This window comes from Syngnathus leptorhynchus, chromosome 1 (genome assembly GCF_054491065.1).
Source record: "Syngnathus leptorhynchus isolate UIUO chromosome 1, UIUO_Slep, whole genome shotgun sequence".
NCBI lineage: Eukaryota > Metazoa > Chordata > Actinopteri > Syngnathiformes > Syngnathidae > Syngnathus > Syngnathus leptorhynchus.
In genome coordinates this window covers 5,195,058-5,219,354 of record NC_141195.1, presented here as the reverse complement: position 1 = coordinate 5,219,354, position 24,297 = coordinate 5,195,058, and the positions used below count along the sequence as shown (strand labels likewise).

At 41.1% G+C, this 24,297-nt stretch overlaps 2 protein-coding genes across 7 annotated transcripts in view; one reads left to right on the top strand and one right to left on the bottom strand.

Moving 5' to 3' along the window:
* Window positions 1–24,297, bottom strand: part of LOC147061529 (voltage-dependent calcium channel subunit alpha-2/delta-3-like) — a 77,955-nt gene that overhangs the window by 2,543 nt on the left and 51,115 nt on the right. For 2 of the 6 annotated variants that reach the window (XM_085918520.1, XM_085918513.1), the window contains exons 21-32: window positions 23,198–23,295; window positions 22,764–23,115; window positions 22,491–22,612; window positions 21,742–21,819; window positions 8,447–8,508; window positions 8,112–8,156; window positions 7,971–8,033; window positions 7,099–7,169; window positions 4,825–4,900; window positions 4,664–4,716; window positions 3,661–3,716; window positions 1,721–1,835 (exon numbers count right to left, since the gene is read on the bottom strand). In XM_085918520.1, coding sequence (XP_085774646.1) covers window positions 1,721–1,835; window positions 3,661–3,716; window positions 4,664–4,716; window positions 4,825–4,900; window positions 7,099–7,169; window positions 7,971–8,033; window positions 8,112–8,156; window positions 8,447–8,508; window positions 21,742–21,819; window positions 22,491–22,612; window positions 22,764–23,115; window positions 23,198–23,295 — 1,191 coding nt within the window. Of the gene's footprint in view, window positions 1–232; window positions 1,254–1,720; window positions 1,836–3,660; window positions 3,717–4,663; window positions 4,717–4,824; window positions 4,901–7,098; window positions 7,170–7,970; window positions 8,034–8,111; window positions 8,157–8,446; window positions 8,509–18,991; window positions 20,323–20,676; window positions 20,759–21,741; window positions 21,820–22,490; window positions 22,613–22,763; window positions 23,116–23,197; window positions 23,296–24,297 lie in introns of those variants that run through there. The other 4 variants (XM_085918540.1, XM_085918530.1, XR_015066926.1 and 1 more) reach the window with 4 other exon arrangements.
* Window positions 12,976–17,350, top strand: lrtm1 (leucine rich repeat transmembrane protein 1). Its single transcript, XM_085918565.1, has 4 exons — window positions 12,976–12,997; window positions 15,172–15,556; window positions 15,650–15,855; window positions 16,842–17,350. The coding sequence occupies exons 1-4, from the start codon at window positions 12,991–12,993 to the stop codon at window positions 17,348–17,350; spliced, it is 1,107 nt and encodes a 368-aa protein (XP_085774691.1). The 5' UTR covers window positions 12,976–12,990.

The window sequence follows — 24,297 nt, the reverse complement described above, 5'->3', positions numbered from 1 at the left end:
TCTATCTCATCTGTCTTTGGCCCTGGAATGTTGAGGCAGACATCCTCCCCACAAGACTCAGTACGCCCCCTCCCCTCCCAAAAATAATGTCTTAAGGTTATACTTTTATTATTTCAGTACTTAAATAAAACACAATTGAACTGAACTTGCAACAAGGAAGAAAAATGACCTCAAAACGACAGGAATATTCTAATTAATGGCACGGCCAAGTCGACCAACCGCAAAGAGCCTTCAGTTGCGGCGTCGCACGGTCGTCGCGCCATGACAGACCAAAGCGGCGGACAGGCCGCGACTGTCCCGCTCACACTGAAGTGGACGTGCTGATGTTTAATCTGCTGCCCTTGGAGGAAAATATTCGCTGACTGCACGCCCGATGGCCTTGAACATACTTTACCCAAGACACCGCTACACACCCACGCACGCACACACACATGCGGGCACACACACACGGGCAACGTAAAAAGGCACACTAAGTCTCAGCCCTTTAAGACGTGATCAAAATAGCACAAAATAACATTTACAGCAACGGCTATGATAATGTGAGTAAAAATTGTGGTCGATTCTATTAATTTCTCAGGCTTTGCTATGGACCAAGCAAAGTGTCATGCACCTTATTTGCTCACTTTTGGCTTAATGAGCGTGTGGCTTCACATTTTCCAATTCTAATTTTTCATAAATGCATGTGTGGTTTTTCATCTGTCATCATGGCAGAGAAATATGATCATTATTACTGTATGTGGTTCAAAACATATTAATTCAGCGAGGTTTTGCTGGCTGTGATGCTTTGAGTGCTTCAAACATTACCATAAAATAATAACAAAGATTTATTTTTCTGACACACTAGCAAAATATGTTTATGGTAATGAAATCCACTTTGATACTACACCAGAAGTCAGAGTAAAATGATGCGACGAGCTACAGAACCCAGATAGCTTTTTTTTTTTTTTTAGTAGTGACACAAGACAAGACAGTCCACTTGAACTTGCAGATGATAACGCAAAGTTTTTTCATTAGGTACCCGAGTGATACCCGAGTTCAATCACAATAAACATAACTTTGTAAAAAAACAAACAAACAAAAAAAAACCTCCAAGACAATGTCAATTAAAACTGAGTTGTTGTTGTTGCATCCCTGCTGTGCGATTGTGTAAAGAGATGCATGAGGACTGCACACACACATATTTCCCTGGCAGTTCCACAGCTGGGAGCAATGAAGGGCCCATTGGAGGGTTCCGGAGAACACCCCACAATTGCCTGACAGAAAAGTGCAAATTGTTAATGGGGACCACACTCATTTTCCCATTTTTAAAAGGAAGCCCTTTTTTTCAACTCTCCTTTCCCCTCTCAAAATGCCTCACATACCAAACTGCAAGCATGTGTTAGCAGACAAATGACTTATAGGGATCATATATTAAAAATGTCTTTATAGATGCTGTAGCTTGTTTTAATGAGCTCTCTGAGGTTTTCTGATTTCATCTGAGTATTGCAAAACCTTATGGAACTTCCAACCTGCTCCTGCTCTCGATAACAATTTTCCAACATTTATTATTAAGGCACTCAATTTACATTTCGAAATATCACGCCCCACCGCCAAAGAAAGATGTCATAAAAAGGACATAAGGATAATCTCCTCTCAATGAATTTACGAATTATGAAATGCGTAACCTGGTTGGGAATCTCTGCCCTTATAACGGCTAACATGAATGTGCGTTCGTTCATACTTGATGCAGCCGTCACAGTCGATGTTGGCGGTGTTTTCTTTAATGGTTCTCTCTGAGACAAAGGCCGGGTACTCGGTGTCACATGGTACCTGCATGGCTCGGCCTGTCCTCTGAGCTGAACAAGAGAGGAAGAAAAGAGGAGAGGGAAATTATGAGGAATGGAAGAAAGAAATAAAGTCGCCTGTGAGGAGTTCCTGGAACCCAAACTACCGAAATAGGTGTGTAAATAAAATGCAAGCAAACAGTTAGACACACCACATCCTAGTAAATATACACGCTTAGGAGAAAACAACTTTAGTGAAGCAGAGCTCTTAAAGCACACGGTCAACTTGAGCCCAAGCCAGGAGGCTGATGTTGAACTTTCCTGCCACTCAGAGGCCTAAACGGGAAATACAGCGAAAAACATTTTGAAACGTTCTATCCGGGTCAACGTTTCAAGTCAGCCTTATTAAAGCAGCAGCTAATCCTACTTTGCATGTCAGAAATAAACATTTGAACATTAAGTGGCATCCTTTCATCAACTCTCAACACATTTTTCCAAGCAAGACTTCAAGGGAAGGTGGATTATGTTTGTAATTTGAATGAGCTCGTTTAATTCCTCGCCCATAATGTGTGCATATGTGTACTAAGACGACGCGGGTTTAGTTTAACTTGGTAGGTGTTGCAGATTGCTTTACAGGCCAAGAGATTGGTGCGTGCCGCCATCTGGGTGTCACGAGCACCATGTATTGCATTGTAAAATGAGTGCGGCTAAAACCCGAGGGCACCCAGCTGTGAAATTGTCCCGACTGCTTGGTAAGAAGCCGTGCTCGTCTTCCTTTTATTCACGATAAAGTGTGGACTTTCTCCCTTTTCTTTTCCATCCAAATATAAAATATTGCCGTTCATCAGAACACATTTTTTTATCCCAGACAGCCGTTCAGGATTTACTAGGCCACAAAGGCATCACACGATTTAAAAAAAAATCTGATCGAATGTGCGTTCATGTGGAAGAAACCAACAAAGGAAATAAAAAGTCCATATTGGACATTGCTTACCGCAAGTTCCAACATAATGCAGTTTTGGCGGACACACATATGTGATTTTTTTGGGGGCGAAATAAAAAAATAAAGCCAAATGTGTGTGCTGACAGATAAACACCAGGGCTCATGTCGCTTGCGGCAATCATGTTTTTGCCGCTTTTATTTTTGCTTTTTTGGATTGAAGCCTTTTCTGTTCTGTTTTTCCGTGGTCAAGATGACGTATGAAGTCAAATACAGGACCAGTCTTCTTTCACTCACTTTTGTTCCAACAGTTTGTGGATCAAGTTACATTTTCGTCTGTGGATAGGCCTTTCCAGATGGAAAATAGTTGTTTTGGTATCATTGGAACGAACAATGTTAATTTTTATATTCCTCATATAGTAGAGAGCCTGATTTTTATCATTCTTTTTTCTTAAATATATTCTCATTTAGATTGACACCACAATACTGTTCAATTAAAATAATGCTTTGAGGGCCTGCCGACACTATTTTAGTCTATAGTCTATTAAAGTCTAAAGTGTGGAAATTATTTAGTTTTTAATATCGGGTGCTTGGCTTACATGAGAAAATGTCACCCCCCTGTGTGTGTTCATCCAGTTGTGTGTGTTGTATACGTCTTCTGATTGAGCAGTTATGTTTACGTAAAATAATAAAAGAATTGTACATATATGAGCATCACATTGTACAGAGATTGTCTCCCCTAATAGAACATGTACACATTGCTGTTGCTCCCTCTTCAAAAGGTACACTTTCCAGAGGTAAAATCTAAATCAATAATTGTTGAAACTACTATATGAACGGAGGAAGTATCAATGCAAGTTAAAATTTGTGCGCTTGTGTGTGCGTGCGTGCGTGTGTGTGCGCGTGTGTGTGCGTGTGTGTGCGTATGTGTGTGTGTGCGTGTGTGCGTGTGAGTACCTTTTGCGGTGAGGTCAGACTGCCACCAGCTGTACAGGTTGAACTCGACCAAAAATCTATTACATACAAAGAACACGGAGCGTAAAAAAACATCCAACCATCCATTTTCTGAACCGCTTAGTCGCCATGGGGGTCGCCTATCCCAGCCATCATCGGGCAGTAGGCGGGGGACACCCTGAACTGATTGCCAGCCAATCGCAGGGCACACAGAAACGAACAACCATTCGCACTTGCACTCACACCTAGGGACAATTTGGAGTGCTCAATCGGCCTACCAAGCATGTTTTTGGGATGTGGGAGGAAACCGGAGTGCCTGGAGAAAACCCACGCGGACACGGGGAGAACATGCAAACTCCACACAGGGAGGGCCCGAGGTGGAATCGAACCCGCACCCTCTTAACTGTGAGGCAGACGCGCTACCCAGTGCGCTACCGAGCTGCCCCCGTAAAAAAATTATATGAATTGTAATTCAATACAAATTGCAACAGACTGAACTGAAGTCTTCAATCCAAATGGTTATAACACATTCAACAATTTTGCAAGACATTATCATATACAAATAAAGTCTAAAGTGCAAGTCGAGGACGGAGGGGTGGGTGGCGGAGTAGTACATCTGGGCTTTTTTTTAATTTAATTACCAGAAAGTCGAACACTATTGGAAGCTAAGTAGCTAAACTGAAGAGATAATATTTCAATGAAAACATGGCGAAAGCGTGAATATTCACACTGTCTGCTCTCATGAAGCAGTGCGGTGCGGTGACAACAGACCACCCAGAAACATTCTGCCGCCACAATGTGGCACGAAAGGTATGCATTGGCTAGGCGGGAAACAGCAGGCAGCAATGATGGTGACCACATCAACATGCATGAGTGGAAGCTTATAAACAAATATGCAGACGCTACAGAAAAACACATCAACATGATCGATTACTTCAAGACAAAGGCAACTTGAAGACTATTTCTATTACAAGCAGACTTTGCAGTCCCACATCACAAGTCTTACATGACAAACTCCGTAAGGAGCCACTTGACAGCTGAGAGGAAGGCAAAGTATGGCTGAAGGAGAGAAAAGAATGAATACATGTTCCGTTACCACAAGCGAGATAAATCTCATATCTTGATGTGGCTTAATCCAAAGATTAGGTTGACCAGTGAAAAACTTACATCCAACAGTGCGTTTCCACTGTCGCTGCTCTCGGTATACACCCAACACAGAGCCTGGTAGTCATAAAGAGTCACCCTGCGTAGACACAAGAAACACCCAAATTAGATGACTGATTAATTGTGAGCAGAATATTGTCAAAATAAAATCATTTCCTTTTATTTTCTTATTTTGCTGTGACCTATAACAAGTACCACTCATTTTGGAAAATTAAGAAATTGACGTACAATAGTTACTTTATGCCTCTTCATAATTGGATTGGTGATCACAAAAAGTAGTTAGAGAGATCAAGTGGTTGCACAAGTGAACAGCTGAACTTTATCTAGGTGTGAATCAGAGCCACATTCAATGATGGCAAAAGTGTGGTGACTCACAATTAACATGATTTTCAATGTGACTGGTTAATTGCGAACACAGCCAAAACCCTGGTCGTTAAAGGGTGTGCACACTTAAGCAACCATGTCATGTTGGCTGCCTTGCACTACTCTCGTGCTATATTCTGTCTGCTGTATGCACACTTGCTCCATTTTTGCTCCTCTTATTTGTTTATTTATTTATATTTATTCGTCGCTCTTGTTTATTCATTGTATGTGCCTTCTTGTTTTTACTTTTTGTGTTGTGTTTTTTGGATGTTTTGTATATGTCTTGTCACCGTGGGATAGTGGGTAATGCAATTTCGATCTCTTTGTGACTTGGCATGTGAAGTCTGATTGACAATAAAGCTGACTGACTTTGATAGGGTTATTTTCGTCTTTAAGAGAATTTTTTATTGTTGTACAGGTTGTTAGTCACATGAGTGGCGGGACGATTTTTAAAGGGTCTTCACATTCTATATCTATTTAAAATGTAAATATTTTTTTAAACGTATTTGACCACGGGTGTGTAACTTTTTTTTATCCACTGTCTGTCATTTAGCAGTCTCTCGCCACTTTATAAACACAAATATGTAATGTCATCGTTTGAACGATATCACATCCACACAGCGAAGAAAATTCGCCAAGGTTTGTGTCATTCCTTTGGAAAAAGTGCAACTTAAAACTGTTTTGAAAAGAGGCCATTTGAGAGCAGGCTTACGCTGCTTTTGACATGCTATGCAAATTATACGGAAAAAATGAGGAACCACATAGCCAGTTGTACTCGCAGACATGATCTGAGAAGTATAAAACCTTCTGGCTAGCGCTGGCTGCCCTAACTGCACCTCATATGACGTTCTATGTACAAACACTTTTGCAGTTAAACACTTTCTCATCTAATGGTATATTTGACAAGACCATTTTGTTAGTCTGAGGGGACCGGGTTAATCCGCAGCCTCGGGTCAGATGAAAACCTCAGTCACAGGACCCAGGACGCAGCTGCAACGCACCACCAGGAACCATTTAACACTAAGCCAGGTCCCATTATGTTGTAAGCGGCAAACTTGTACTCATGTCCCAACGTGATACATGCAAGTATACATCATACATGTTATTTTGCCTGCAAACTGGAATTTCTCATCAATTTGATTTTGGAATGCTCGCATTAGGAAATCACTGTCACGTTTAATCACCAAAGTGAGCTGAAAACAAAACCTTAGTTGATCTTGACAAATAAGTGGGCAGCTTGCGTTAAGGATTACTCCAAATCAAAACTGTTCACGTTCGCGCATTGATTCTGCACAGATGGAGATGGTTGGAAAGGCTCGACGCGCATTGCGTCATGCTCAATTTCAAACTTAATCCTCCTCATCCAACCCTGAAGATTCTCTGAAAGCTCTCGTGGGTCTCTTTGACAACTTGTACTCTCGACACGTGATAAGAATTGTGATGAGTCTGATTTATTTCATAGTGCAGGATGAACAAAATACTGAAATGTGAATTATATTGTCACAGTAAGACTGTACGTGAAATATTTTTTCAGCAGCAGCTCGACAACAAGCTTCGTACGTCCAAATGCGTGCAAATTTTGTGCGTGTCTGTGATTTCCAGTTTCTTCTGCATTTGAGCAAAAGATTTACGGTAATCCCCAAACAAAGAACATTTTGCAAAGGGTCGGAGTTCGCCACTTAATAGCTCAACATGATTGGCCAAGTTAAGAGCTGTCAGCGCCGTTGGAGACATGCTCTCATTCTGCGGCCCCGTCTGTATGCCATGATATTATGTGTGGATTTTCTAACACGCACACACACACACACACACACACACACACACACACACACACACACACACACACACACACACACACACACACACACACGCATACACACTTGCCCTGGTACGCCCACAGAGAATAAGACTTACCTCTTGAAAGAGCCCATCTGCAGGAGCTTACTCATTACAGCCCCTTCGGCTTCTCCAAAAAAGTTTCCTGTCTGAAAGGAAAGACAATCATAAGGCGAGCCCGTTTTAACTGCGCATCTCCAATTCTCACCAACAAGCTATCTCAAGGCTCAAGCAGGTCGAGAAATGTGTTCGTCATACATACGGTACAGAAACAATACTAACCGAACCCCACATAAGTAAACACTTTGGATACAGAGGAAAGAAAAAAAAACGTTCACGGAAGAAATCTCCAACCAGACAAACCTAATCCTAACGCCTAACCCTAGTTTGAAACCCTAATTTTAATTTGAAACCCTAAATTGAAACCTTAATTTAATTTGAAACCCTACTTTGAAACCCTAAATTGAAACCTTAACCCTAAAATGCTAAATTTGCCACCGTGCTGTAGCTGGTACAGTTAACTTGGAATGAGGATCTTTATAATGTTAAAGCAGAATTCAGAGTTCATTTACTTGTGATTCTCTTTCCTACATGGAGACAAAGGTTTGAGTTGAAGAGAAAGAGCAAATAGAAAAGATAAACCTTACACTCTAATCATTATCATCTAAACCACTTGGGGGCAGTATTGACAGGTCAGTGGAATATATTCCTATTAGGCATGCTACAAATTGATATTTATTCTCTAAATCTGATGCTTACTCACATATTTATATTATATATTTTCCTTTTGGTGTCTCACTATCATTAATTAAAACGATGATCTAATAATAAATATATTAAATACGCTAAAATGGTTCATGTTGAAAAAATACCATAAAACATTCACATATGTCCAGTTCACTACGAACGTTTATGACTTTATAAAAATAATTTTAGTATGCGTGTCGTACCAGAGTATAGTCCTCTGCCACCAGAATAAAGCCGTTGTTGTCAATGAGGTAGCAATTAATATCCTGTTGAAATAAAGAAAAAAAAAAAAGATCACGTTCAAGTTTATGTGTAAGAATGTGACAAGCGAGAAAGGAACAAACCTCATCATCGCAACTTATGGAGCATTTTCCATCGAGTGCAGCACACTGTAGAGAGGATGAAGTGCAGTGCAATATTAGCGAAGGCTACAAACATAAAGACCTCTGCCAGATGCTAACCTTTATTATGTTGTAAAACTCCTAATTTAAAATGAAGACATTTAATGAGCTGATTCATGATCCTTTGAAAAGAAGTCTTGAAAGTAAAACGAAAATGACATTTTGTAAACATTCACAACCATTGCCTGAAGTAAATTGGCTTTAGAAATTTAAAAGTGTTCCGAAAAGTATTGTGCTTATCTTTCTAAATTGATATGTATATCTCTGTCATTGAGTACCTGTCGGCTGGCTGTCCAGAATTTCCTCTGAAAGAAGTCTAGTTTCATTTGGATCCCAACAGCTAGAAAACACAAAACACTGCTAGTAAGATGTGACATCAGAAAAGGCTTTTCTTTGAATTAAAATGAATACATATATGAACTACAGTCAGCTAATTGTAGATGTGGTACTTCATGATAAATGCGTTTGAGTGGCACAAAGCAAATGTCCACTTTCATTTCAGGCTACATTTCCCTGTCCATGCTAATTTCCCGTTAGCATTTCAACAGGATTCTACATTGACTTTAGCATTAGCATTGGCAGTGCTTTTAAAACAAAGTATTAAATAAACCATGTGTGTATTTATTTATGTATTTAAGTCGCACTTTTGGGGCAAATTCATTTGTCAAAATCCAACACCAAAAACAGACATGAACCAGCAACAACAGGCTAAATGATACGGTATGTTAACGTGACATATACACAAACGAGGCGCTGAGAACGGAGATCTGCAGAGATCTAGTATATAACTATATTGTAGCGTTAACAAAGTACCAGGAAAGATGTGGGTTTGGTAAACGGCTCTTTATTTAACAAAACAAGAGTTCAACGAGCCAACAACTACTGAACTTCCAGCCACGGAGGTGGAAGAGAGCTCCATAGAAAAGGAGCGGGCGTGCGTAAAAGCCATGTCCGAGCCCCATCCACTGTCCCCGGACAGCCACCCGGTCGAGCGCCGGCCCCCGACTTCCATCCACGGAGGTGGAAGAGAGCTCCATAGAATAGGAGCGTGCGTACGTAAAAGCCATGTCCGAGCCCCATCCACCGTCCCCGGACAGCCACCCGGTCGAGCGCCGGCCCCCGACTTCCATCCACGGAGGTGAAAGAGAGCTCCCGTCGAGAAGGATTGGGCAAGCGTAAAAGCCATAATAGTTTTTCAAACCTTCTGCGTCACTCCAAATCATTAAATCCATCAAACTCTTCATCCTCAGTGTCACTTACAAACAAAGCCGCGAATTATGCCGGTAGTACGTGGGGCCCTTCGTCATCTTCGTCATCCCGTGATCGAATCCTTTGCCCTTTATGTAAACAACCGCCGCACAGCACAGGTGACGTCACTTGCAGTTCAAATGACAGTAATCCCTTGCTACATCGCGGTTCGTTTTTCGCGGTTTCACTCCATCGCAGATTTTTTAATTTTGAAAATTTGTGAAAAAAAATCACATATTTGTCGCTCCTGAGTATAAGTCGCCCCCCCCACCCAAACTATGACAAAAACCGCGACTTATAGTCCAAAAATTACGGTAATTTGTATTTGATTATATTGTTTTTAAAATCCAGAGAAGCCTCAACTGAAATCGCTATTAAAATTTTGAAGTGCTGTGACCAGTGAGGACTCCAAGGTGTAGTCCGTACTATAAAAAGCCACTGGCGTGCACTTTCCTGTGTTAATTTGATCAAAGAGGGATTTGTAGCTTTGCTTTTGTGTATGTTTGCGCAATTGTTAAGGGCAGTGGTGTGGCGCTGCGGCCTGTTTTAGCTGTCGCCCAGAGGAACAGGTGCAGATTATCTCATCATAAGCTTTGCCAGATCCCTTCACCAGCCCACCATTTCTACACCCACTTGTAAAACCCAAGAGAAAAAGCTAATTTAAGACGCTGGGCAATGGAAAGAAAGCCTAGCTCATGATGCCAAAACAGATACTGTATGAATTTTATTCCCTGCAAAAAAACAGACAACTGAAATAGTGACTGTGCAGAATTAAATAACAAGGGTGGGAAACGTTCAAGTCTCATGCAGGATGAATGGAAATGTGTCAAAGTGCTTTACAGAAACAGTCAAATCGTATTCAAGTAGTTTGGATGCTCAGTGTAAAAAGACAAAAGGACCTGGATCTGCCATGCTGAAGTTTCTGCGCTGTTTAAATAAAATTTCCCTAGGTATTATTTATACACGTCTGGGGTGTCCAGTATTATGCTCTGAGCTTTGTTTATGAATCCAAAGATGAAAAATCATAAAATCCACTTCAAATCCACCCATCGGCAATATCCCATCAACACAATCCCAGGCAGGATGAGATAACAACTGGCTTAACGCCCACACTTAATTGGAATTCTACTAAGGACTGCAAAACCTAAAGAGATTTCAGTGACCGTGTGACTTAATGGACTATTTATATAGCTGAGGCAAATGTGAGTGAATTGTGTATATGTGTGACTTGACACAAGCCCAATTGGAAGAATCTAAATAGTTACTTGGGCTGTTGAGGTGACATTTGGGCAGTGCAATCAGGCTGCAGGATGTGGACTACTCATTTTACGTTTGAAGTGAGAGTTATTCTCTCCCCTCCATCATTTTGATGCTGCTTTGCTCAGTATAATAAAGTCATTATGATTATCATTATCATTATTATAGTTATTATCCATTCGTCCATTTTCTGAATCGCTTAGTCCCCACGGGGGTCGTGGGCGTGCTGGAGCCTACCCTAGCCGTCATCGGGCAGTAGGCGGGGGACACCCTGAACTGGTTGCCAGCCAATCGCAGGGCACACAAAGACGAACAACCATTCGCACTCACACTCACACCTAGGGACAATTTGTAGTGCTCAATCGGACTTTCAAGCATGTTTTGGTGATATGGGAGGAAACCGGAGTGCCCGGAGAAAACCCACGTGGACACGGGGAGAACATGCAAACTCCACACAGGGATGGCTGGAGATGGAATCGAACCCGCGGACGTGCTACCCAGTGCTCCACCGAGCCACCCTGGTTATTATTACCGTAATTTTCGGACTATAAGTCACGGGTTTTTTTTCATAGTTTGGGTGGCCCAAAAGTGCAACTTATACTCCGGTGTGACTTATATATGTTTTTTTTCACTTTATTGTGCATTTTATGGCTGGTGTGACTTATACTCCGGAGCGATTTATAGTCCCAAAATCACGGTATTATTATTATTATTATTATAGATGTACAGTACATAGCAGGTATAAGCAAGTTAGACAACATACTTTAAACCTTCCTGAACAGCTAGGAATTATATGTTTGTCTATCAGTCTAAGCCTTTTTAGGGCTGTGCAATAATGATTAATCTCAATTTCCTTTTTCATTGTTCATTTTTGAGAGTGAAACGAACAACCGGAAACAATTTCCTTTAGTTCGTTAAAGAATGTGGTCAATATGTTGATTTTGATTTTGGCAAACTCTCTTGTGCTTACTGGGGATAAAGTGAACTGGATGACGGACAAATCAATAATATCAAATACTTGTCAGTGTGTTTTGTGTGTGTGTGTGTGAGAGTGTGTGTGTGTGTGTGTGTGTGTGTGTGTGTGTGTGTGTGTGTGTGTGTGTGTGTGTGTGTGTGTGTGTGTGTGTGTGTGTGCGCACTGAGCTATTGTATATTCTACATTCTAATATTCTAATGTGTGTAGTAATCGAGCCCTGGGCTGATCCTGAGGTGGGTCATCATATAAAATTGGATTGCCAATATAATGCACATAAGCATGTGACATAAATGGCAGTTTTATATGTCAGGGAGAAAGAAAATCATTTAGAAATAAATAGGATGGGCAAATGGACGGACATGGAGGCCACGAACACATAAGCCATGATCCAAGGTCAAAGCTTAAAAATAATAACAAGCATTCAAATAAACGAGTCCCTCATTAATCTGCCTCATCCTTTGTCCATTTTGACTCTCCTTTAATTGACCCAAGAGCCCAAGAGAGCTCAGCAAAAATAATGGAATGTCGCTTTACGGCAACAGCTTAACATCCTGCTCTGCATACGAGTGTTCATTGTTGCGTTTTTCTTTTCTTTTTTTACTTGTTCAGCCATCGCCTCTGCCCATGTCTCATGCATATTACCATTTGAGCATGTGAACACACTGGGCATTCTCTCCAAGTGTGGTCTTGCACATTTCATTATTTGCGTATAACACTGTAAATTCAACTTTAAGCTTTTGCCATAGAAATAGGAGCGGTGGTCAATGTCATGGACCATGAGGACCCGCAGATTTAAGAGGCGCAGCTGTCCGCTGGGATATGACACTTTACTAATATAACTTCTGACAGGGGGAGTAAGCATTCAAGCAAGGAGACACTAGATTTTGAAAAAAACAAACATACAAAGGCAGAGGAAGGGAGAGAAAAACAGGTTGAAGCACAAAAACAGTGATGGAAAATAAAAGAGACAGAAAGAATCAAGCTGCAAGCGGGAGGGGGCAGGGAGCGAGAGAGAGCGAGAGAAAGAGCAAGAGAGAGCGTTAGTTTCAGTGATTCTCACACTGGCAGTAAGCTCTGTGTTCTGATCCTGCCCCTCTGATGGGGTTTCATGCTTGTCGGCGCAGTGTTGACGATTCGGAAAGCAAGACGGGTTTCCAAGCCTCTTTTTTTTTTTTTTTTAATTGCTCAAGCCAGCAAAATGAAAATAAGGATATCTCAACTCATCAATGACAGCTAATGGAGCCTGAACACGGGTCAGTCACTAGCACCCAAAAGGAGAGATAAAATAAATAAATTAAAAAAAGCACAGCAACTCAAGCGGCCAAAGGACGCCTGGCAGATATGAGAGGTAGGAGAGCAATTCAATAATATTTGGGTTAAAAATTCAGTGTGCATTAACGTGGCATTTTTGTTCCCAGCATGTTGACTTACCAATGGCTTAACAACACAGCAACTGCAATAATAATAATAATAATAATAATAAAATAATAATAATAATAATAATAATAAGATTATTTTATATAAATAACAGTCTTTGCTGTATTGATTGTTATTCTGCATCAAATCTTATAGCTTTCTATTCCAAAAAGGCAAGGCATTGGTGCGAGGCTGATTTCAAGTGTTAGCCACTTGCTGTGGACTGCGTGTGCACATCATTACAAGCCTCCGTGCATGCACTTGAGGCTGAAGGGACACATGAGAGCATGGAACCATTCTCCAGTGTTGACCTCGTTCTAGAGCCACAATGCTTCACTGAGCTGATGCTCTGTTTATGTGTGGCCATGCAAAGCGCACACGTGTCAGCGCACTCTTTCAACGAACGCTTGTGTATCCATAGAATCATACTATATATTGATATATTCTTCCTAAGTTATCAATTTTTATAAATGGATATGTATGTTTATAGGTTCACTACATTTTGGAATTTTCAACTGAAGTGTTGATAAGAACAACACCTAATAACATTTTAATTTATTTTACAATAAGTTGTGCTTCTATTGAACTCATGGTGTGTCTGTTGACCGATAGTGGACGTGATCACAAAATAGGTCTTGCTCGCTTTTTTGGTGTTTTTATTTAAACTGTTTTTAAATCCTTTTGATATTGTGAAAATACAAAATTATTATAGCTGCTGGACTTCCCTCATGCTTTCTAAACTGTTTAACTGTAATGTTGTTGGGTTTGAATTGCAAACCGTTGCATAGCCTACCAATCAATTCAGCAACTGTAAATAGACTAGAATTAGTTAGCTACATTCCCAGGCTTGGGCCTGAACTGCCTTTCATTTAGCCTCAAGCTAGTCCAGCCAATGCTATAAATACAGCAGCGATGTTCCAAGAGGAATGGACATGTGAAGTCAACTCAAAAGGAATCAGACACCCAATATCTGCTATGTATGGATTTGTGTGTGGGTAGTGAGTGGGTGAGGGGTTGCCGTTTGAAGATTTTGACGTCAGAGAGGGCCCATGTCTAAGCGGGTCGAGGAGGTAGGAGTGAGCATCATTCTGATGCATCATACTCAGACTTTTGCTGCATTCAAGTAATCTTGAAAAATATGTTCAACTAATCAAACTATTTTATGGTCTGCTTATGCCATGAAAATCACAAGTTTGAATACTTTTACGTGGGGGTTGCCAACATGGATTCCTGGGCAACAGATAGTGGTGATGGGGAAATGAAGCCTCAAATTTGCTTCTTGAACCATCCATTTTCTGTATCGCTTTGTTCCCACGGGGGTCGCGGGCATGCTGGAGCCTATCCCAGCAGTCATCCGGCAGTAGGCGGGAGACACCCTGAACCGGTTGCCAGCGAATTGCAGGGCACACAGAGACAAACAACCATCTGCACACTCGCACTCACACCGAGGGGCAATTTGGAGTGCTCAATCTGCCTATTTGCATGTTTTTGGGATGAGGGAGGAAACCGGAGTGCCCGGAGAAAACCCACGCAGGCACGGGGAGAACATGCAAACTCCACACAGGGAGGGTCGGAGGTGGAATCAAACCGGCACCCTCCTCTATGAGGCGGACGTGCTAACCAGTGCATCACCGAGCTGCCTGCTTCTTGACCCATTTCTTGTATTTATTTTTTTTTACGTTTTGATGGCACTTTGGCAACATTGGGCCGAAACATCTTGACATTTAAAACAAACAGTGCTATCTAGAGGAGTCAAAAAAATTTAACAACTGGTTCATGAAACAAATGTGAAGCTTCATTTACCAATTACTAGCAGATAGCTCCCCCATGGATCAAGCAAGTTGCTTGTGGACTGTTCTCAAAGTAGCTCACTAGTTAGATGCATTTAATTGTTCGGCATGTTGGAAGTTCCAAGAAAATAGCGCCACTTATAGGAGGCTTGAATGTGTGTGCCCCAACTAGTCTGGTGTTATAGAGTACAATGCTATTGTTTTGAGATTTACCTTTCCAATGCATGTTGACAACACACACCTTCAGTTTATTTTCAAAGCCCAATTTTAAAATTCAACATGTCTAATTTATAATTACTACTTTCTGTCCCTGCAGTGATACTGGCGTGTTGCCTTCTCTCCCTCCTCTCTCTGTCACGCGCCTGTCCAAAAGAGTGCAGCTGCAACACAAACACCAAAGCTGTCGACTGCAGGGGTCGAGGCCTATATGACATTCCCCGTCGATTGCATCCAGACACACAAGAATTATATCTCCAAGACAACCGAATCAGAGGCCTGGGATCCATGGCTTTTCGAGAAATACCCTTTGTTCGTGTTCTCGATCTATCCAATAATTCCATAACAACTGTTTCGCCGACTGCTCTTCTGGGGCTCCGAACTCTGCAGCACCTCAGTCTTGCCTACAACAGCCTGAGGGAGCTTGATAAGCGCTTGTTTGGATCCATTCATTCACTTTCACATCTCGACCTTTCACACAACAGGTTAGGCAATTGTCACGATTGGACCGTGATGGAATTTTAATCATTTTGCTTCTCGGATTTCATGTTGTATTCTTGGTTTGTGCTTTTAATAAGCTTGTGGGGTTTATCTGGAGCCATGGGAGAACATCTGAGAAACCTGAGCCACCTGGGGCTCGCCCACAACAGGCTAACACGATTAGACCGTTTGCTGTTGGAGGCCTTGACCCGCTTGGACAGTATCACGCTCCGAGGCAACCCCTGGAGGTGTGACTGCCACCTTATAGGCCTCAAGCTATGGCTTGAGACTTACCTCTATAAAGGTGCGTGAAGTCAACGTTCTTTCCATATTAATAGAATATATCGGTAGGGTTATAAAACTCAGACAGAAGCCAAGACAGAAGCTCAAAAACGGAACTCGATGGGCCAAAACCAGGATGAATACAATGTATACATTGTTTACAAAACTGTTGGAGCCCAAAAAAAAAGTGATTACATTTTAGTGTAAGGTTTTTTTTTTGTGTGTAAATAAAACTTCCTATGTACAGAGTACCCAAAAAATCACTTGCAATTGCTTTTTCGTACAATTATTTTTAGGTATCATTCAAACAGAGGCCGCATTTGACAGCTTAGGCTCTGCAAATTTGGTGAATATATTTCTTCCCAAATTGACACCTGGCAAGATGTTTTTCAGTCCATAACTGCACCAACATTTTTTTACCCATACCAACTTCAGGACTCTACTCGGCTGTGCTCGAAGGCCCGGTCTGGCAACTTAGTGGTTATAGCAGGCAATCTGCTGCTTGCTTGTCACAATTTTGAGAGAATTAGAGGCGGCTTAAACTTGCACAATGTATTGGAGAAGTGTCACAATTGTGTGTAGAAAGAGAGAGAAATGTACAATAGATGTACTGCATAAAAAAAAAAATAACCATTGTGTGTTGAAAGCCATAAAGCAGGTCATACTTCCTTGGCTGCCTGCTTTAAAAGCTGCAAATTACTAGTGCTGCACAACAGAACAATGAACCTTGATAGAAGAACGTGCAGCTAAGAGAAGACCAGTGATTATCTGGAGAGCTAAAAAAAGTCAGCTGACAGTGAGACATAAAATACTGAGTTACAGGGGCAATGGAGAGGGCCTGAAGTCCTAGCATTAATCATAATACACTCCATTCAAGAAAGGCATTATAGACTAGATTCATTATGAGCCCATGAACTGGTTGAAGCTGAGCTATGACTGAGGTCATCTCTATAACGGGATGCCAAAAGGATTATAACACAACTGGTGATGTATATCTCTGCTCCCAAGGTGGCATGGTGGACGAGGTGCTTTGCAGCCAGCCCATCGAGATGCGAGACAGAGATCTGCAGAAGGTCCCTTACCAACTCTTCCATGCCTGCATGACCACAAGCTACCATTACTTGTTTGCCAACATACATCATCTGGAATCAGAGAGGCTGCTGCGAGGCCACATGCACGGCAACCACGCTCATCCTTCAAGCCACGCGCTCCATGTCCCCATGATGATGGGGGAGGGATTTGCTGGCGGAGGGGGTAATATCCCAGAGTGTGAGCCGAAGCAGAGGCACCGACCGGTCAATTTACGCCACGCTATCGCCACGGTAATCATCACCGGTGTTGTGTGTGGCATCGTGTGTCTGATGATGCTGGCTGCAGCGGTATATGGTTGCGCCTATGCCGCCATCATGGCCAAATATCAACGGGAGCTTAAGAAAAACGAGGAATTGGCAGCGGCTCGTGGGGCCGATCATGCCAGGATAGATGAGAAGGAACCGCTGGAGAATGCCATTGCCTAGGAGATGATAACAAGAAAAAAAAATGAACTTCAAACTTGGGCCTCAACCCTTTAACCTAATCGTCTTTGGATGACATATTTGTGTGTATGTGCTGGAGAGAGGTGTGTGAAATTAATCATGTTGGTGTGACTTGACATTTTATGAAACTTGGGTAGCTAATTCAATTCCACAGGTATTTGACTATGCACTGAAAAGAACTGGAATTATGTGACTTTAAGGGGGCAAACCAAAGAAAATATTACCGTATTTTTTTGGATTATAAGGTGCACCTGGTTATAAGGCCCATTGTCAATGAACAGGCCGCTTTGGGGATATTTCCCTTTTTAGGGGTTACAAGCGGCATTACTTATAGTCCAAAAAATACGGTAAAATGAATATATTCCATTTTTCTGAGAAACACATATCACAGATAAAGTAGATGCAAACTGCTACATTTAGGGCCTCAGCAGTGACCACTGCGAGGTCGCTCTTGTCAATATTAATATTTGTAGGTCTTAGTAAAGCTCTGGTATTTGGAATTTATTTCAGAATGTGGTTATCTGTCAGCTGTTGTTTTGAGTTTTGTTGTTGAATATCAAATTACCGTAATTTTGGGACCATAAGTCGCTCCGGAGTATAAGTCGCACCAGCCAAAAATCCTAAATAAAGTGAAGTCGCACTTTTGGGGCTAATTTATTTGTCAAAATCGAACACCAAGAACAGACATGAACCAGCAACAACAGGCTAAAGATACGGCATGCTAACTTGACATATACACAAACGAGGAGCTGAGAACGGGCCTGACGTAACATTCAGTTATTCAAATAAGTATTACATAAATAACACGTTTATCAAACCATCTGTGTCACTCCAATTCATTAAATCCATCGACCGTCCTTTATGTAAACAATGCCGCGTATGCGCCACATATGTACCGCGCCGTCGACTCGAAGTCAGTTGCAGTTCAAATTATTCCACAGACCCATATAACGATATATAAAGTATATTTCAAATAACTATTATATAACAACAATATTATCAAACCATCTGTGTTAGTCCAAATCATTCAATCTATCGATCAAATTCATTGTCCTTTATGTCAACAACGCCGCGCGTGCGCCGCACAGTTCTAGTATATAATTATATTGTAGCGTTAACAAAGTACCAGGAAAGATGTGGGTTTGGTAAACAGCTCTTTATTTAACAAAACAAGAATTCAACGAGCCAACAACTACTGAACTGTAACGATAAAAACATATACAAGTTGCTAGACGAAATAAAATATATCAAATAAGTATAACAAATAGGTTTTTCAAACCTTGTGTCACTCCAAATCATTAAATCCTTCAAACGTGGGGCCCTTCATCATCTTCGTCATCCCGTGATCGAATCCTTTGTCCTTTATATAAACAACCGCGGCGCGGCACTGGTGACGTCACCTGAGTTCAAATGACAGTAATCCCTTGCTACATCGCGGTTCATTTGTCGTGGTTTCACTACATCGCGGATTTTTGAATTTTGAAAGTTTGTGAAAAAAAATCACATATAAGTCGCTCCTGAGTATAAGTCGCCCCCCCCACCCAAACTATGAAAAAAAACGTGACTTATAGTCAGAAAATTACGGTAATTTTTGAAATTCGTAGTAGGCAGCTGGTCTCAGTAATGTTTTTATTTCTTTGTGATGAGAAAAAAATGAGTGATTGTGTGACAGTTGGGTGTGTGTAGGCTGTATGTACTGAATGCACATTGTGTATTTGTAGAGAATTTCATTTTTGTGCCTAATAATGTGATATAGTTTTGCAGAGAAATATGTTTTACGAAAGATATTTTTCAGACATCCCTTGAAGGGATGTTGGGAAGCAATAACAAATTTACGGGTACAAATAGATTATTGACCATTATTGTACTGCTGCACAAAATCACAAACAAACAAAATGCAACCTTTTACTGGAAAGTCAAGTGAGGTGTTTGTGAGACAGGCTGAAAATCGTTCAGTATAGAAAATAAATGGAAATATTTTAACCGTCAACCGTATTTGTTTTGACCGTTGAGCAGGTGGACATTCTCAAGTGGGGAAATCTGCACCCTTGTGAAACAACCAAAAATTTGGAACTTCAATTGCAAAGCAATCTTTCAGCAAATTCCTTAACAGAAGCCAAGACAGAAAAATCTATCCCTGTTGGACACTCAGATGAAGAGAACAAAATCAATATAAGCTTTCATCAATGTCTATTTGAAGATTTTTATAACAAGAGCACATGGGTGGCACCAAAAAGAGCCTTTCCTAGAGAAGGCAAGCATTTGGGCAAATAATATAATATAATATAACATAATATAATATAATAATAAAACTAGAAAAAAAAAATCTATCCATTTTGCCATTTGCCAGTGTCATTTGCTATAAAATGATAAAACGGCGCACACTGAATTCTAGCTTGCTGAAGCATGTACAGTAAACACACAGATGCTTTTGGCCTTAACGGCTGACCTGACATTTATGGCGTTGTGCGTTATGCCAGCAAAGCCACCGCACGTGGTGCAGGATGTGACACGCGCGCAGACACACTCACAGATATGCTGGCATTCACATGCGTGTGCGTGCGTTGTCCAACATTATGACTCAAGAGATGTCTGGGGGACGCAGAGGGGTGGGTGAGGGGTGCAATAGGCCCATGGGGGTCCCATGGCGTGTGATGTCATCAGCCTGTCCTGTCAAGTTAGTCTCGTAGCGTATTCCTGAGTCTACAGCCCATTGCAACGCAGGCCAGTGAAAACTGGCCCTAACCGGCCTACGCTAAATTTGCATTCCAGCCTACATATCCCCTCCCATCTGACTCTATTACATAAAATCATTCTTACAGACATCCCCCAACCTGACAGAAATGATCATCATTAGTGTACATCAGAAGCATTTTGTCATGGTTCTTTCTCCTTGTTTCAGCAAGTATAGTCATTTGGAATGCAGCTTCACAGATTTGATACAAGGACGCCACCTGAGAAAAATACAAACAAAATAACACGGTGGGCTGCTCTGACGTAGTATCTGTGTGAGGATGTTTGTGTGTGTGTGTGTGTGTGTGTGTGTGTGTGTGTGTGTGTGTGTGTGTGTGTGTGTGTGTGTGTGTGTGTGTGTGTGTGTGTGTGTGTGTGTGCGTGCGTGCGTGTGTGCTTGTGTGAGTGAGCGAGAGCTGTGGCACCACACAGACTCTCTCATCTCTGTCCTTCTGCTCCAATGGTTTCCCTCAGGCCTAGAGCACCCACAATGCACTGCTCTCATGTCAACGCAGTCAGGCACCGTGAAAATGTTTCTCTTTTCCTGTCCTTCTCCGTTGCCTCCCTTATCTTACCAATGGTTATTCCCCAACTGGGTGGTTGCTCCCTCTGCCAAGATACAGCGATGTCCTGGTATTTTGGTGCGGGTAGAATCATCTGTGCATCAGTGTACTATATGTTAAAATTTATTAATGTATGTACCATATTTTCTAAAAAAATATATATCACAAAGATTTCAGCCACCCTCAAATAAAATAATAAATTGAGGTTACGTATTATACATGAGTAAATGTGAAATTGAGAAAATGTGTCACAATGCATAGATCTAGAGGGTTGGAAAAAGGTTTACTTTCATTGCAATACGATACTATGTAACATTAAAAATGTGTCTTTAATGACGTAATTTTTGCTGTGCCAAAAGATCCATGATGGCCTCACAAGTGGATTTGTCCCCAAGCAGGTTAGGGTGAAAAAAAAAAAACCCATCCATGAATAAAAACAAACATGTCTTACCCGCGGTGTCATTTTTTGTAAAAAGTTGGATTGTCCGGACAGATTTTGTTCGAAAGCGAGTCTGCCTCTGATACACTCGGTAAACATCGCCGACAATCGGCGCACCTTTGGAACTCTCAGCTGTTCTTCAGTGTCGTGACTAAGGCTCAAATGTTGACAACCGAAAATGCTGACTTCTTGTTACACAAAAAATAACACGAGATCCCAAACTATCATATTATAATGCGGTTAATCTTTGAGCGTGGCAAATTGGCGGAAATAATTCAATAATAATAAATGAAAATAAAAAATATAAAATAAAGAAATAAAATAAAGAAATAATAAATAAAAAATAGAGTAGAAATCAGCTTTTATAAGCAATTTTTGGTGAGTGCTTGAAAGACAAATGTGTGTGTTATTCTTGAAGAACCACAGCAACATTAGACAGAGAGGAATGGCAAGAAAATACTAGATGGCAGTTTGTGCTAATTGCTAATTGATGGAAGACTGTTCATTTTAAAACTTTTTTAGAGTGTACATTCATATATTAGCAAGCACATTTTTAGAGGTGAGTGTGTGTGTGTGTGTGTGGGGGGGGGGGGGGGGGGGGGGGGGTTGCAGGATGGAAGCAGCCATCACCTACTCACCCGCAGCTATGGGTGATTTCCTCTCATCCAGGAGCTGAATGGCCGTGCTGGATAAGACGACACTCTTGTTTTCTGAGCCTACAAGCACACAAACACCCCTCATGAATCTTTTCCAAATTCTTTTTATCAGTTCTGAAGTGAGTGGCGAGGGATGCAGTAAAGATAAACGGCAGAAGAGTATTATTTCAACGCCACAGCTTCCTGCCATGAGTGAGTGAATCCAAGGCGAGTCATTGCCAGTAAATAAGAGGCTTTCGGATCACTTCTATTAGCTGAAACTAATGGAAAGCCCGAGGCTGTGGACAGATAAAAACAAGTTCCATCTTTGGAGGAGAAAAAAAGTTGAACTGTGTCCGTGTGTGTGTGTGTGCGCGTGTGTTCACGTGTGTATGTGTGTGTGTGTGTGTACATGTTTGTGTGTGTTCTGGCTAAGTCACTATGGAAAGGGCTGGACGTATTCAGAGCATATCTGATTTCAGCCCAAAGCAATCAGACCTGTCCGCAAGGGCATATCACAGAATTAAGGGGGGGGACATGACTCGAGAAGGTGACCAAATGTGTGTGTGAAGAATAGGCCAACATTGTAAACCTAAATTTACCTTGTGTTAATTTTTTGTATTGTATTATTTTTGATAACCACTCCTTAGAGTCTAGCAAGTCATTACAACTGAACATTTCTCACAATAATAGGTGTAGGAAAATTAAGTGACAGAAATACAGAAATGTTCCACATATCCTGATTTACTAACCTGTGTTGAAGGGAAGAGAGTAGACAAAGGTGCCAGGAACTTGTTCGGCTGCCCTTTTGTACCACAAGGGGAAATGATCGGCATTGAACACGCCTTCTTTATCCTCAGCAGTCAGGAAGTCTCTTGAAACGGACGGAAATGGCAGAGATGATCCATGCACGTTTAAAAATGTATATTAATTCATAGGCCAGAATTTCTTTCATCAAAAACCTAAGGAAAGTTTGATTTTATCTTTTTGCCAAGTGAAGTAACCAAATTGAAACATTTACTTACTGACTCGTAAGTTTGTCAGGTACAACAAACAGGTTGATTCTGGATAGGCCGGTCCTTGTGCCAAGATAGGCAATCTCAATTCCTTTGTCAGAGTTCCTGTGTTTTAAAATGTTTAATAAATGCTGTCTCGAGACAAGTAAAGCCACATTAGCACATGTGTTTGTGTAAGCATGTGTGTGTGTGTGTGTGTGTGTGTGTGTGTGTGTGCGTGTGCGTGTGCGTGTGTGTGTGCGCGTGTGTGTGGTGTGTGTGTCATACTCAGACTTATTCAGCACCAAGCTGGTCCAATATGCCTCTAGTGGGGCAGTTACCACTGCATCAAAAAGCACCTCTTGGACCAACTCCTTATCACCTGAGAGAGAGAGAGAAAACAGGCATAAATTGAAGCCAGAAAATACCACAAATAAGATAAATTGTTCATGAATTTTACAAACATCGTAGTTGGGGTTCATGTCCACTGAGGTATTGTTTGATTGCCTCTATCTGGGTTAGGTAGCGGTGCTCTGGGTGATCATCTGTATTGCAGTATGTCCTGTTTCAAGACAGATGAATATATGTAAATGAAAATAATTTTAGTTTTTATTCATATATGATGGTATCTGATGACAGATGTTTTGAATATGGAGCAGTTTCACAATTCCAGTTTAAAAAAATTTCCCCAAATTAAAGACCAACTACCGTATTTTCCGGACTATAAGTCGCAGTTTTTTTCATAGTTTGGCTGGGGGTGCGACTTATACTCGGGAGCGACTTATATGTGAAATTATTAACACATTATTACTTGATCATTAACATATTACGTACTTACTAGTATATCACTTCACATGTTATTTTCACACTAATGCGCATAAGAGCGCTTTTGGCCTGTGGAATAATTGGAACTGCAGCTGACGATGAGTCTGATGTCAGCGCCTCACCTACTTCCGGAGTCATCTGAGTTGTTTGTAAGTGACACAATGGACGAACATTTCGATGGATTTAATGATTTTGAGTGACACGGATGGTTCGATAAACTTGTTATTTATGTTAGTTATTTGATATCTAGTTCATATGTAGTTATATAGGCCTGTGGAATAATTGGAACCGCAACTGTCAACGAGTCTGACATCAGCGCCACATTTACTTACGGAGTCAGCAGTTATTTATAAATGACATGGAGGACGAAGATTTCGATAGATTTAATGATATAGGAATGACACAGATGGCTCGATAAACTTATTTATGTTATAGTTATTTGAATAACTCTTAATATGTGACGTCAGGCACGTTATTAGTTCCTCTCTTATGTGTTTATGTAACGTTAGCATACCGTACCATTCAGCCTGATGCTTATTAATGTCTGTTCTTGGTGTTGGATTTTGTCAAATAAATTTCCCTAATACTCAGGTGCGACTTATATGTTTTCTCCCCCTTTATTGTGCATTTTATGGCTGGTGCGACTTATATTCCGGTGCGACTTATACTCCAAAAATACGGTAAATATTTATCGAGGACTGGCTGCAATGTCGCAACAGGGTACTGTTTTTATATTTTA